Raw genomic sequence first — 16,242 nt, forward strand, 5'->3', positions numbered from 1 at the left:
CTATATACAGTATCTATCTATCTATCTATCTATCTATCTATCTATCTATCTATCTATCTACAATATCTCTCATTCGCTTCACAAGAAGATTTTATACCTGGAAGTGCGGACTGGAAACACAGCGAGCGATTTGTTTAAAAAGTGGTTCCTGGATCTTAACAAACTGGGATGGTTCTATAACATCCAAAATCTCTTCCAACTCTCCAAGGAACATCACCTGTCAGGAGACACCACAGGTTACATTTCTAATCAGACATCATGGTTATTGGTTAATAGGTCATAGTGACATGGTTTCAGAGTATAGAGTCATCCGGGGTTTTGTATCACTTAAGGGGAACCTATCGCATGAAAATTGCGGTGCAATCTTCAGACGGCATGTTATTGAGCAGGAGTAGATGAGCAGATTAATATATAGTATTGTGGGAGAAGATTCAGTATAACTTGTCCCTTATCCACTGAAATCTCTTTCGATGTTGAGAAGTCTAGGAGGCGGAGCTATCAGCGATTGACAGACTTCTCTCTACATACAGAGATCGCTGTCAATCATTGATAGCTCCGCCTCCTAGACCTCTCAGCAAGGATATAATGAATAAATTATACAGAAACTTTCCCATAACAGCTATCAGTCTGTTCCCTGTTCCGGGCGATTTCCCTTCCTTATTCTGATAAACACTCATTACAATAATTATATTTTAGAAATAACAAGGAAATAATTTGCTGGTTACGTGTAAACCTAAGGACGTGCGTGCAAATGTAAGATATGGGAGTGGTCACCATCTTACCAGCACATATTGTTGTAATCACTATTTACCCTCTGTATGACATCACTAAATAAAAACACACTTACGTATGTCATACACCATGATATCTATACCAAGTACAGAGAAGTATCAATATCTCATACTGAAGAAGTGTATGATGAAGATCCCGGATCCCATAACAAGGTGAGAAGATGCGTACCACCATATGTCATCTGTAACTGAAGGTACAAGAGCCTGTGGCGCTCATATCTCCCTGACATAATGATGACATCATAACACAAGAGCATTGAGTGGTTCAATATCATGACTGTCCATAACCTTATGGTCTCTAATTAAGATTATTGTTTTATGACTAATATTAGTGATTTGGCATATACCTCTCACCCACTTCCACTCCACCCATTCCCATCAAGTTGCTCCCACAGTATAAAGTCCCTGTCCTGGTGCACCCATGGTTTATACCATGGGGGCAGCTGAAGAGGGACATTAAAGACCCTCTCCTGGTGTCCTCACATTATTACGTCCCTCTCCTTGTGTCCCCACAGTATTATATCCCACCCCCAATGCCTTCACAGTATTATGTCCATCTCATGGTGCCCTCACAGTATTATATCTCTCTTATGGTGCCCACCCACAGTATTATGTCCCTCTCCTGGTGCTTCCACAGTATTATTTCTCTTCCTCAGTGCCCTCACAATATTATATCCAACCCTTGGTGCCCTCACAGTATTATATCCCTCTCCTGGTGCTTCCACAGTATTATATCCTTCCCCTGGTGCTGTCACAGTATTATGTCCCATCTTGGTGTCCCCACAGTGTTATGTCCCACCCCCGTACACTCATAGTATTATATCCCTCCTCTGGTGCTCTCACAGTATTATGTCCCTCCTCTGGTGCCCCCCCAGTATTATGCCCCTCCTCTGGTGCCCCCCCAGTATTATGTCCCTCCTCTGGTGCCCCCCGAGTATTATATCTCTCCTCTGGTGCCCCCCCAGTATTAAGTCCCTCCTCTGGTGCCCCCCAGTATTATGTCCCTCCTCTGGTGCCCCCCGAGTATTATATCCCTCCTCTGGTGCCCCCCCAGTATTATGTCCCTCCTCTGGTGCCCCCCCAGTATTATGTCCCTCCTCTGGTGCCCCCCCAGTATTATGTCCCTCCTCTGGTGCCCCCCAGTATTATGTCCCTCCTCTGGTGCCCCCCGAGTATTATATCCCTCCTCTGGTGCCCCCCCAGTATTATATCCCTCCTCTGGTGCCCCCCCAGTATTATGTCCCTTCTCTGGTGCCCCCCCAGTATTATGCCCCTCCTCTGGTGCCCCCCCAGTATTATGTCCCTCCTCTGGTGCCCCCCCAGTATTATGTCCCTCCTCTGGTGCCCCCCCAGTATTATGTCCCTCCTCTGGTGCCCCCCCAGTATTATGTCCCTCCTCTGGTGCCCCCCAGTATTATGTCCCTCCTCTGGTGCCCCCCGAGTATTATATCCCTCCTCTGGTGCCCCCCCAGTATTATATCCCTCCTCTGGTGCCCCCCCAGTATTATGTCCCTTCTCTGGTGCCCCCCCAGTATTATGCCCCTCCTCTGGTGCCCCCCCAGTATTATGTCCCTCCTCTGGTGCCCCCACAGTATTATGTCCCTCCTCTGGTGCCCCCCCAGTATTATGTCCCTCCTCTGGTGCCCCCCGAGTATTATATCCCTCCTCTGGTGCCCCCCCAGTATTATGTCCCTCCTCTGGTGCCCCCCGAGTATTATATCCCTCCTCTGGTGCCCCCCCAGTATTATGTCCCTCCTCTGGTGCCCCCCGAGTATTATATCCCTCCTCTGGTGCCCCCCCAGTATTATGTCCCTCCTCTGGTGCCCCCCCAGTATTATGTCCCTCCTCTGGTGCCCCCCCAGTATTATGTCCCTCCTCTGGTGCCCCCCCAGTATTATGTCCCTCCTCTGGTGCCCCCCCAGTATTATGTCCCTCCTCTGGTGCCCCCCCAGTATTATGTCCCTCCTCTGGTGCCCCCCGAGTATTATATCCCTCCTCTGGTGCCCCCCCAGTATTATGTCCCTCCTCTGGTGCCCCCCCAGTATTATGTCCCTCCTCTGGTGCCCCCCCAGTATTATGTCCCTTCTCTGGTGCCCCCCCAGTATTATGCCCCTCCTCTGGTGCCCCCCCAGTATTATGTCCCTCCTCTGGTGCCCCCACAGTATTATGTCCCTCCTCTGGTGCCCCCCCAGTATTATGTCCCTCCTCTGGTGCCCCCCGAGTATTATATCCCTCCTCTGGTGCCCCCCCAGTATTATGTCCCTCCTCTGGTGCCCCCCGAGTATTATATCCCTCCTCTGGTGCCCCCCCAGTATTATGTCCCTCCTCTGGTGCCCCCCGAGTATTATATCCCTCCTCTGGTGCCCCCCCAGTATTATATCCCTCCTCTGGTGCCCCCCCCGTATTATGTCCCTTCTCTGGTGCCCCCCCAGTATTATGCCCCTCCTCTGGTGCCCCCCCAGTATTATGTCCCTCCTCTGGTGCCCCCACAGTATTATGTCCCTCCTCTGGTGCCCCCCCAGTATTATGTCCCTCCTCTGGTGCCCCCCCAGTATTATATCCCTCCTCTGGTGCCCCCACAATATTATGTCCCTCTCCTAGTGCCCCCACTCTTCCCTCTTCTGGAGCACCCACAGAATCAAACAAACTTACCACTCACCTAGTCGTGTTCCCCTGCTGTTCTCTATGCTGTCTTTGGGTGCGGAGGCTTCAGGGAGCAGCAGGCTTGATATAAGTGATGTCATTACATCGCACCTCCTGCTACTAAGACCTGCTCCTGCTTCACCATTGAATAAGTTTATTACAACTTATGGCAGTTTTCTGGTGTGGGTTAATCTACGTCAGCTCCTGAGTGGCGTAGATTTCCATTCTGGCACATCTATTACACCTGATTTAATAAGAGGTCGGAGCCTCTTGACAATTGCGCCATTTGGGGCCTTTATTAAGCTTGATGTAGGAAACACCAGCTGTAATAAATAGTGTTCTCATAGTATGACAGGCAGTGTTGTCACAGGGACTCTCTATATAAAGACAGCATACAGTAAAACTTCCAAAACTGAACTTGCTTTGAGTTGAGTTCACATCTGTGTTGAAGGCTCCATTAGCCACCTCCCCGCCATATAATCTCAAAAATGTAGGAAAAAATTTCGCAGCATGCAGCACTATTTTGCTCACAGAAATGACAGATACCATAAAGGAAATCTTACGGACACCATTACAGTCAGACCCGTGATCTGCTGGGCCCGTAGTCCTATAACCCATGATACACGTTGATGTATGTCCAGTGAACGTCCGGACGTGTCGGAGAGATTTCATTAGCCGGGTTATATTGGTTAATACGGTGAACCATTGTTACATTTACCGGAATCTTCAGCAATGTCTGGAATAAGGTGGAAACGCTATAGCTAGCAAAAAACTGTTTCCATGGATACCAAGGTTGCTAAGAAATGTCAGATATTCACATGATATCTGCTCCGCGGGTACAATAGCTGTGTAATCATCCGCTGACACTGACACATAAAAGCCGAATAACTGATTTATTACATAACATGTGCCGACCCCGATAGAGACTCGTCCAGGTATCGGACTACGGGATCGCTGCGCTAGACACCTTCCATTAGCTTTACTTCACTTACAGTTCTCAGGTCGCAGGTAACAAAAAATCTAATTATTAAAAAATCTCTAAATTTAGAAAATTCTAAAAATTTTAATTGCAGCAATATATATATATATATATATATATATATATATATATATATATATGAGCAAATCTCGTATATCTCTGCCAAGTGTGGTTCCTCCTCATCTTTCTTACTCTCTTGTGTCTGGCTGCAGCAGGAGCCTCCCCCCCACCCCACTACTCTATCGGCAATCAGAGGCAAACCCTCCATCTTAGTGAGACCCACCCTCTTACAGACAAGAAAGAAACTAATCTGTGTGTTCCCTGCATGAAAGGAAACTAAACCATAGGTTCTCTGCAAGAATTCTCCAATTTTCAGACGCAGATCCTGCAAACTGGAGTGCTAATAGATTTATCCGCTGTTGATTTTTAACATTTATTTATTGCTATCTCAGTACCGTTGATCTGTTGAACCCCTGCAGATCTAATATTGATGTTCTATCTTAAGGATTGGCCATGAATCTTAGAAAGTGGATAGCCCCTTTTTATGTTGAAAAAGTTCAGAAAACTTCATTAAAAACAGTCTAACTATTTTGCTGATGTAGAGTCTGTGTAACACCTTTATATAGCTGATTGTCCAACTGTCTTTGACATAGCTTTGACACAACACTGCTCCTGGTTGTGTTGGCTCTGTTCTCCAACTCCCATCTTTGTATGAGCAGGAAGAAAGGAGGAACTTACACACGGGCCTTGATTTGGTGATGGTTCATAACTTGTACATATTCAAGAAGGGCCTGGATGAGTTTTCTTGAAAAGTTTCACAGCTTATGGAAAGTACATTTTTTTGTATTGGATGTTGGTCTAGGGGAGGGGTAGGCAACCAGCTATTGGATAACCACAACTCCCAGCATGCATACACAATCTGTTGTTCTTGGATCTCCAATGGAAGCGAATAGAGCATGTTAGGAGTTGTAGTTTCACAGCAGCCGGAGTGCCCAAGGTTGCTGACCCCTGGTCTAGGGACTTAGTCCATTCTCAATATGTGGAGTTGGGAAGGATTTTCTTTCCGTTGAATGGGGTAACCTCATGGGGGATGTTTGCCTTCTTCTGGATCAGCTTGCTAGGAGAACAATTTGGACATGATGGACTTGTATGTTTATCAACCTTATCAAATATGTTGCCATGTAGGCATTGTATCTGGCATGATATAGGTGGCACTTTGGCTAACTACGGAATAAGATTATTGGAGTCCACGCACATGTAAAGGGAAAAGGTCCCTGCCCTGGAATTCTGTAGCTCATAAGCTTACAAGGTTCCCCTATTATAGATTCCACATTTATAACATATTGGGCATCGGCTTACCTCTTTCTGAGTACAGGTCTTTGGCCAATACTTTAACAAACCTCGAATTACCTGCAAAGAAACAGAAGAACATGGTTGGTTGATATATATCAGTATAATCCCCATGTGTGACTAGTGTCAACCCCTCATAGACATGTATATCTGGCTCTGACATGCATGCATAATAAAAAGCTATTGTCAGACATCTCCAGTTGCAGCTTATCTCCCCTGCGAAAAAAGAGATCAGGCCCATTGTAATCCAAATGATCAAATCTCTCCCTCGACATCTGCAGTCAGATACATTAAGTGGTCGCCGGCATTGCCGTAACCAGCGGGTTCAGCTGACATTAATGTAAGTGGTCAGAAACTCATAAAAAGGAAAAGGGAAGGCGTTCTTCATCATGAATTAGGTGCATCCCCTGGGAGTCCCTGCGCCTTGGCTAAAATCTACACCAGTTTTTGTTCATGGTTTATCCGTGATGGTTTTCATTTTACATGGCATCGTCATTCGCCAAAATGACAAATCACAGATCAATTTCTGTCCCAATCTGTGGCCTAGTCTGGGAATCCATAATGGGATACAGGCTTGGTATGAGCAAGTATCTAAAGGCTACCCCAAACAGTGTCCTCCAAAGAATCCAACACATCAGTTTTTTGGTCTCTGTGGCAGTTGTTTGGGTAACAAAAAAGTCGGGAATCAGCTGAAAATGGTCCAAATCGACCTGTCTGGATATCCAAAAGCTTTAGTGTATGACAAATAGATGTTACAACTAATGAGCACCAGTTTTCACAGATCCCGCATATATTTCAGTGTATGGAGGGATCCGTGAAAACAGGCAAAAATAGGAGACAACCTATATTTTCCATCCGCAGATTTCACTTTAAACACATTGCACACACAACGGACACCATTGACTATAGTGTATCTGCTAGTGTAGAGTTCCACCTGTCCTCTGGTTCCTTTGATGGACCTGTTTCTTTATTTTGGTTCCTTTGATGGACCTGATCAATGAACAACCCAGTGCAGATGTGAAGTTAGGTCTGGTTCACATCTGCGTTCGGTATTCTGTTCGGGAAGTCCGCTTGGGGACCCTCTTAACAGAATACTGAATGTGTTGCAAGCGGTGAGCAATGAAAACACAAGGACTCCATAGACTATAATGGGGTCTGTGTGTTTTCCAGTACGAGTCTTGCGGAGAGGAAAGTAGTTCTTGGAGGAATTTTCTCTCCCCGTTACTCATACGAACACCACGTGGAGAACACACCATTCTAGTCTTTCATTGTTCACCACTTTTTATTAAAAAGAGCAACATATAAATTATACAATTGCTAAAAATTCAGCGCAATCTAAAAATCCCACAGACCGTCTTAGTAAGGGATGTTCAGTAAGTTACCGCATGTGATAACACAATGGTACGTACATGTTCTGTTAATGAAGAGTCTTTTTCCAGGAACTGGACAGCACAGTAAGCAAGCTGGGGATAGAATAATACGATATACGAGCTGTTAGCTGAAAACTCCAAAAAAATCAGATATTATACATATATAAATTTAACACTTCTGAACAGTAAGTCCATGCCTTGTTTGTAATACATTATTACGGTCTATGGGGTTCTGTTTTCTCGTATGGAGATCGTCAGGTGGTATAAAGGATTCTTATGGGCCAGGCAATGCTTCCTGGACACAATTTTTTTTCTTTCACGTATTATGGTGCTCATTCTAAACATCATGGGGCGGATTTATTAAGACAGGTGTATAGTATGTCAGTCTTAATGAATGGCCAATCGGAGTGAAGTTTACCAAAAGTGGCCACATCTGTACCAGCTAGGGACTAGCATGACTGTCCGCCATTAAGTCATTATTTGCACCGGTAAATTTTGGGGGTTATAAAGCCCCATCACCACCACTTATCCCACTTTGAAGAACAATGGCACGTATAGTACAAATAGGGGAATCTTTTTATTATATGACCGTGTGTCAAAAATTGCTACTTTTGTCATGCCCCCCATATATTTCAATGTATTTATACCAGACTTTGATAACTCTCCTCTATACAGCTCGTTCAGGTTTAGAGTGATAAAACTTTCTGTCAAGAGCCACCAATAGGGGGAGCTCCGTGCATAGGAATTAAGTCAGCTACTATTGAACTCAGTGGAGGCTGTAAAAATAATAGGATACATAAACACCAGACTATTGAATGGCACATGGATGATGTCTGCCTTTTTTTTCCCCCAAGATGGCGCCGCATGAGTGGCTGCCTCGATACAGAGCTTCAAGCTGAGAGCAACCTTTATCTTTCCTTTTCACTCTTTTTGTCTGTATCTTCAAGAATCCTCTACTCAAGCAAACTAGCTCTATGAATTAGCAACTATAAATCGAATGGAAGACACTGTGGAGTATTTTTTTTTCCTTTTTTTTCTATTGTTAAAGCATGGACAAGACTCAAGACCTGATTCAGCTGGATTTCCTTTGTGGACATGTGCCTGTTACCATCCCCCCACAAGCTAAGGACAGCATGGTAACCATAAGGCAGACAAAGCATTGGAGGAGACACCTGCATGGAAGTATGGACTTCTTCTTTCAAGGAGATGTTTTTTTTGGAGTCTATTGCTGGTGTGTGAAGATGCTACAGCTGACTGGTATTTCTTTCTATTACTGTGGACACGTGGGACTCTGTTACAGCCTGGGAACCATCACCCACTTACCTATGTGTTTATGGAAGCTTGGCAAGAGAGCAGCACCCTGTCTACCTGGATGGCTTCAGACTTCTTTGGGCAGTAGAACACAGTGGTAAGAAGAAAGGAACAGGAGGGCTTGTGATGAAGGACATTTGGGGCATTTTTTGTGGTTAAGGAACAATAGCGCTGATACAAAATACCGAACTATCAGCTGTGAGCAGGAGATCTCACTACCTACCAAAGGAACTACCACATGTTATCATGATAGCTGCCTATGTCCCCACCTCTGCAAAAAACGTTTCTGCCTGTTATATCTACATGCTGTGATCCCTCTCCTCATGTCCTCCAACCACGGTTGGGCTGTATTATCAACATCACTTCACACAGAGAACTAAATGATCCTGCAGTGTGTCTGTGTTTCTTTCTTTTTAGTTGCTATGATTCCTAGGATTTTTCTTTCTGCCATGAGCTTGTATGTGTTTCTCTCTTGTTATATACTACTGTACCATCCATGAAACTGTATCACTGAAATTTCCCCATTGTGGGACTATTAAAGAATTATCTTATCTTATCAACGGACCAGTTTGCTTTCTTCAGTGAGCACGGGCCACAAAACAGACAGGTATAGGAGTTTTGCCCCAGGCTCACGCTGCATACATAGGCCACTGATAATCTATGGGCATGTGTATGAAGCTATTATAAATAGCTGTGAAAAATTCGGCTAGCCCACTGACAATGTACACGGTCATGCGAATGAAACCTTACACTGTGCTCCCCCTAGTGGCAGTTATAGAGAAGAAGATCAGAGCAGGGCCCCCCTACCTCCATGGGCCCCACAGCAGCTCCTTAGTCTGCCTTTTTGGTGTACCCACTGGCCATATGTAGGTATATCATATGATGAAAGACTATGGGATTGTGAAATAAAGCTGTACGCATGAGGCCTGATATGTAGGGTCCCTTCCTTGGTTACCCCCCAAGGCACTGATGTCTCCCTTTATACAGTAACATTTTAACCATTCCTATCTCTTACCTGTGCATGAAATATAGAGAGGGATTTTGCGGAGTGAAGAGGTATTAATACTCGGACAAGAAACTGCTTGTGTTCAGATTTTAGTGGTAAAGCAAATCCATTGATGATACTGTACAAGATGAAGGAAAAAAGGTCAGTTTTAGATTTACAAAATATGGCCCGGGGCCCCACAATGAGAAAACGTATCGGCAAAGTGGATGGGACTCTGGCTAATTCCATCCACACATTGTCTAAGGGTATGTTCACATTGGAACTCTGGAGCTGAAATTGACGTAGATTCCTCCTTAAATTTCTGCCAGATATCAGCTTCCATTCATTTCATTGAAATGTAGGTGATTTTATCAGCTAACAGAAATAATAAGCGTCATGCTTGATCTTCAGCCTGATAACTCCCATTGAATGAATGGGACGTGGAACAATATGGGAACTTGAGATGGAATTTCCAAATTTCACCATAGATTCGGCAGCGAATTTGGTCAAGTGGAAAAATTCTGCTTCTGAATTCCTTAAATTCCTCCAAATTTGATCGTATGAGAATGCTGCTTATGGACCTTATTCACATATCAGCTTTCTAGCGTTCTATAACACCGCCCATTACGAGGTCTTGAAAGATTCTCTTTAATAAATGTATATTATCTATAGGACTGTCATATAGTATACATTGTGGGAGATATTACTTGTGTTATATTAGATTCTATCGAACTCTGTGTTTGATGGATGTGCAGGAGAATTATTCACGATTCCCTGGACCAGCTAAGCCAAACACATGTTCATTCTCTGAAGGTGGGAGGATTCTGAGCCCCAGCCAGACACCTTAGATAACACTTACATGTCACTTGTACATACAGTATCTCCATGTACGGCCTGTCCAATCACTTCTGTAAAGCCATTTTGGGGAAATTACAACTCCCAGCATTTCCAGAAGGTCTGTAGCAGTCAGGGCATGCTGGAAGTTGTAGTCTCCCAAATAGAATCAATAGAAGGACACAAATGTCATATGTAGAGACGGATATATAGGCAGTAGAAAGATTGATAGAAAGCTTATTTATAGACAATAGATAGATAGATAGATAGATAGATAGATAGATAGATAGATAGAATGATAGATAGATAGATAGATAGATAGATAGATAGATAGATAGAATGATATATAGATAGATAGACAAATAGAAAGATAGATAAATTGCTAACTAGCTAAATATAGACAGCAAATAGACAGATGGATAGATAGATAGATAGATAGATAGATAGATAGATAGATAGATAGATAGATAGATAGATAGATAGATGAATTGCTAACTAGCTAAATAGATAGATAGACAGTAAATAGACGGATGGATAGATAGGAGATAGATAGATAGATAGATAGATAGATAGATAGATAGATAGATAGACAAACAAATAGATGGACACATAGTAGATACATTGATAACTGGCAATCTAGACAGTAAATAGACAGACGGATGGATGATTAGATAGATAGATAGATAGATAGATAGATAGATAGATAGATAGGAGATAGATAGATAGATAGGAGATAGATAGATAGATAGATAGATAGATAGATAGATAGATAGAAAGATAGATAGGAGATAGATAGATAGATAGATAGATAGATAGATAGATAGATAGATAGGAGATAGATAGATAGATAGATAGATAGATAGATAGATAGATAGGAGATAGATAGATAGATAGATAGATAGATTGATAGGGATCAGTGAGGAATGGATCAGACATATGAATCCCTTTACTATCAGACATGTCCCCTCTCCTATTCAGTACATGAGCTGTGAAACCGTGGGTATTGGGTGAAATTTATTTCGGTTGAATGCCTATTGGACTGACAGCCATTTTGAATTTGGACAGCTTTAGGCCTCTATGTGTCACTCACCTGCCCAGGATTTCCAGTAGTTCGGCCACGCCATTAAACCGCTCTGTCTCATAGATAAATCTGCAGCGCAAAAGAAATACAATTAGATCCACAGAAGAGAAGTACATTACAGTATGTTGTGAAGCGGGTGTACGAGTCGTAATGTCAGGAACGTCATGACTGCTGTCACTTTACCATACAAACCTGGGAACCTAAATATACAGATCCAGACCAATATGATATTTACTTGCCATTTATGGCCGTCTCCTCCACCGTTCTGAGTGGCTGTAGCGGTGACATCACGTCAGGATGAACACTACAGCCAATCAGGACAACGGATGGTCCCATCAGTGTGATGTCATCACTGCAGCCAATCAGCACACTGGATGATAAACCAGTCCCATCAGTGTGATGTCATCACTGCAGCCACTCTATATACATACAAAGCAATGGAGGAGACACCTAGCCAACTTTTTACATTTTTATATTGGTATACTTGGGTTGGGGGCCCACTTGGATACGTTTGGCCCCCTGTGCTGAACCTTTAGCTACTCCTCTGGTCAGAGCATGTACACATATTGCATCTAGTATAGTCTGTACCTGAGAAAGATATTGTTACATTGTTTTCTGATATAAGCTCGGAGTCCCAGGAATTTTCCATAAACACGGTGCAGAATGGTCTTCAGATATTCCCGCTCACGGGGGTCCTCACTGTCAAACAGTTCCAGGAGCTATAAAATAGAGAAACGAGTCAGAAAGGAAGTTAAAAACCTTACAAAGTAGCCTACATTGTATAGTGACTGTGCATGGTACTGAAGCTCAGCCTCATTCACTTGAATGGGACTGAGCTGCAGGCAGGCTGCATGGTGGATGAATGTGGTGTCACTGGCCTGTTAAGCAGAAGAACCACTTTGAACAGCTGAGACCATTGCTGATCTGATATTGATGACCTATCATAAGGACAGGTCATCAATATTTAAAGAGGACCTTTCATGTCCTTGGGCATATGCGGTTTTATACACCGCTAGAAAGCCTACAGAGCACTGAATTCAGCGCACTGTCGACTTTCCCGCTATGTGCCCTGGGGCAAGAGATATCGGTGTCGTTACCAATATCTCCCCACTGTCAGAAGGGCGTTCCTAACAGTCTAGCTGGGCTGTGAGGAGCGCCCCTCCTGACAGTACTGTTCATAGCTCTGTACTGTCAGAGGGGGCGCTCCTTATCGCTGAGCCATGACGCTAAGCTATGAAGAACGCCTCCGAGTACTAGTCTATAGACGAATACAGTCAGCTAGACTGACAAGAACACCTTTCTGACAGTGGGTAGACATTGGTAACAGCACTGATATCTCTTGCTCCATGGCACATAATGGGAAAGCCGACAGCGCGTATATAAAACCGTACGTGCGAAACAATGAAGAGGGAAAACGGATTGTGAAATGGACGCAAATGGATTATTACTCGCTGGTAATTTGTTTGTGTCCGCTTTCCATACATCTCAATGTTAGAAAAAAACAGATATGTTGCTGTCTTTCGAGTATCCTTATTTTTGGACAGTGCATAAGTGCCGCACGTCTGACTTTTGTCTCCGCTCAAAAAAGCAGATACACTGTGAAAATTCACAAATGCTCACCGGCGGATGGCTTTAATAACCCATTGAAATGAATGGGCTCTATAAGCAACCCGTTCTTATGAGTCTTTCGACGAATCACAGAACTGATGAGGTGCGGAGACACCAGCCTAAGTGAATTGCGTGGGGTACGGGTGTTAAACACTGGTACAATAACCTGAGCTGAATGAGGATCTGAATACATTATTATCATATATAATATCCAAGCGATCCGCGTGGCCCTGGAGCTCTGGGGTTAGCAATTTTATTCCAGTCTTTACAAATTGTAGCTATTAAAAGAGACAAACAGGGTAAAGGATTGTAGAACGGAGACAGTAATGCATGGCGGAGAGTGTAAGCAGGTAGTATTATATCTGTCTGCATGGCGTTGGTTACCTAGTAACATCAATATTAAGTCTGTTTGTTCTGATTATGGTAATTACGGTCATGCCGGTGAATGTTGTGAGCTCGGAGAACAATACCGTAGTAGAGGAGCAAGGACTAGCGGCGCTATACAAGTACTCACCATAAGGACAAACTTCTGGTCCACATATCTCTTGGCCAGTGAAGGTTGGAAGTCCTGACTTTCCAGGAATCGGAGAAAGAATTCGTAAACCAACTAGAAATAGACAGAAGCAAAGGAGAAGGTAGAATAAGCATAATAAGTATCGGCCATGAGAGACGATGTGTTAGTGCTATGGCAATATGATAGATAGAACTAATATCTGATTTTAGGTTGAGGATTTGTCTTGTGCGTTGAACGAACAAACCTTGGGACCCCGCTGACCTGCAGAATAAGGCTGCGTTTGGGTTCCCATTTAGGGAGTCCACTTGGTGATGGAAAACTATCCAGATTAAAAAGCGGTTACCCAAGGAAATCACATGAACCCCATAGACTATAATGGGGTCCGTGCGGTCTCCACATGAAACATACAGAGAGAAAAGTGCTGCTTGCAGGACTTTTCTCTATGGATGTTTCTCGTGGACAACGAGCAGAAACCACACGGACCCCTTTATAGTCTAAGGGGACTGCAGGTTTTCCAAGTAACCGCTTTTTAATGCGTATGGATTTCCTAAATGGACTACCCGAACGCAGATGTGAATAGGGTCTAATGTTGCTCAGCCTCTTCAATGTCCTTATGGTGGACAGAACTTTAATACTGATGACACATCCTTAAGATAGGTCATCGATATTGGATCGGTGGGTCTGACGCCCAACATCCCTGCTGATCACCTCTTTGAGGAGGCCGTGGCAATCTGGCGAGTGCAGCTCTGTCTGCACAGGCCGTGACCCCACGTTCATCTGTAACACGGCTTCCTTGTAGATGAATGGGATTGAGCTGCAGTACCAAGCACAGCCACAATACAATGTACAAGGCTGTGCTTGGTAGTCAATGAAAAGGCCACAGTGTCTGTCTAAGTGCCACGGTCTCTTCAAGCAGAAGACCCCTGCCAATGCCAATCTGATATCCAATGTATAGATCATCAATATCAGACTCCATGAAAACCCTTAAAAGTACATTAAATATACCGGATGGCGAATCATCCTCATTCATCCAATGCGTACGACCACCATGACATGACGGAATGCTAATACTTTATCCGTGTTCCCTGCCACCCCCCCAAAAAATAACCATTACATTTTGTCATCGGTGCACGAAGCCAAAGACTATCTTTATAGAGTTGTGGTCAATGATTCTTACTCTAGAGAATACTGTCGTCCAAAGGTTCAGCATTGTAAGGGTTATTCTTCAACTAATTCATGAATGATATAGAGCATGGCGATCACAGGCCTGTTTCCATGGAAAATATTTACTGCCTGACCTAAACATGCTTCGCCTGTGACATTGACACAGTAAATAAGATTCAATGGTGAATGGTAAATTATTCATCTGGGGACTAACACGGCGCATGCGCATACGCTAGACTTGGCGCCCTCCGTGAAACTTCTCCTGACAAGCATCAGCCACATCCCTTCTGTAGATTTCTGCTGCATTTACACTGCCCTTTCTTTCTTTGTCTGGTCCCTGACCACCATGAATTGTTCATGACATGTGTACACAAGCTCCCATCGTTCCCACCCCCGGTCGGCGCCCCTCACATAGTGATCATGCTGCCTTTTGTGCCCCAGCCTCCCCCACGGAATCCCTCCGTGACTATATGCTGCTGACTATTTGCTGTAAAAGGGCTCATTTTCTCCTTTCTGACAGTGGAAGGCTGTGTATTATAAATCTTCTCACTCCAGAGGAAATAAATTAGACTGTCAGCCATCAAAGGAATTCAGAAACGAGATTGAAGAAGCATATCCAGCCCTAGCGTGGTGAAGGTGAAACAGTCTTTACTTCAGTCTATTGGCTATGACTGGTATTGCAGCTTATCCCCCTGAATTGAATGGGGCTGAGCTGCAATACTGGACATAGTCTATGGCGCTCTTCGTTCATGACAACCTCTATAATATCATATTTTCTTCCTTCCACCAGCAACCATGCTTGGAAAGCTTATGTCTTTTCTACCCCGCTGTGAAGGAATAGATTATAGTAGTTATTGTAGAATACAACATGCAGGATTGATCCAAGCATGTGGCGCAAAACCCGCTTACATATGGAGTGAAGGGACATGTGATATTGAGCGTGATATCACTTTGTGTTATGTCATGTTTTTCCACTACACTACAATAAGGGCCGGTTTTCGACAAAGTGTGGTCTGGGCAAAATGAAAAGCGAGGCCCCAAATGCTGCAATACAAACAACACCATCGTCTTATAGTGGCCCCCTATAATAATGCCGCCTTCTGCCAACAATTATACCCCCCATATAAATAATAGCTCCCCCTTATAATAGATGCCTTATATATAATAGTTTCCCCCTTTTTAGAGGCCTCTTATAAAGTTCCTCCCTTATAAATAATAGGGATCCTATCATTTAAACTAAATTTTTTCTGCCTATCACATAGGAATAGCCTTAAGAAAGGCTATTCTTCGCCTACCTTTAGATGTGTTCTCTGGGCCACCGCTCGGTATATAATACGGTTTTCGTTGGTATGCAAATGAGTTCTCTCGCAGCAACTCTCCAGCGCCGGCTCCGTCTTCTTCAGGAACGGGTCTTCTTCCGGGGGTTGGCTTCAAACTTCTAGGCCTCGGGCCTAGGGCAAAGCCGAGTGCGCATGCCCACCGGCTCCTAGAAAATGGCCACTTACACAGTATTGTAAGCATCCATTTTCTTGTGGCCGGCGGGCATGCGCAGTCGGCTTTGCCCTAGGCCTGAGGCCTAGAAGTTTGAAGCCACCGCCAGAAGAAGACCCGT

The 16,242-nt window shown here is 44.1% G+C and overlaps 1 protein-coding gene across 2 annotated transcripts in view; it reads right to left on the minus strand.

Moving 5' to 3' along the window:
- PPP2R5B (protein phosphatase 2 regulatory subunit B'beta) overlaps positions 1-16,242 on the minus strand; it is a 51,229-nt gene that overhangs the window by 7,330 nt on the left and 27,657 nt on the right. For both annotated transcript variants that reach the window (XM_075281443.1, XM_075281442.1), the window contains exons 5-11: positions 13,467-13,559; positions 11,933-12,063; positions 11,354-11,413; positions 9,460-9,568; positions 7,173-7,226; positions 5,773-5,823; positions 98-217 (exon numbers count right to left, since the gene is read on the minus strand). In XM_075281443.1, coding sequence (XP_075137544.1) covers positions 98-217; positions 5,773-5,823; positions 7,173-7,226; positions 9,460-9,568; positions 11,354-11,413; positions 11,933-12,063; positions 13,467-13,559 — 618 coding nt within the window. The remainder of the gene's footprint in view (positions 1-97; positions 218-5,772; positions 5,824-7,172; positions 7,227-9,459; positions 9,569-11,353; positions 11,414-11,932; positions 12,064-13,466; positions 13,560-16,242) is intronic.

Source organism: Leptodactylus fuscus, chromosome 7, assembly GCF_031893055.1.
Source record: "Leptodactylus fuscus isolate aLepFus1 chromosome 7, aLepFus1.hap2, whole genome shotgun sequence".
Classification (NCBI taxonomy): Eukaryota; Metazoa; Chordata; class Amphibia; order Anura; family Leptodactylidae; genus Leptodactylus; species Leptodactylus fuscus.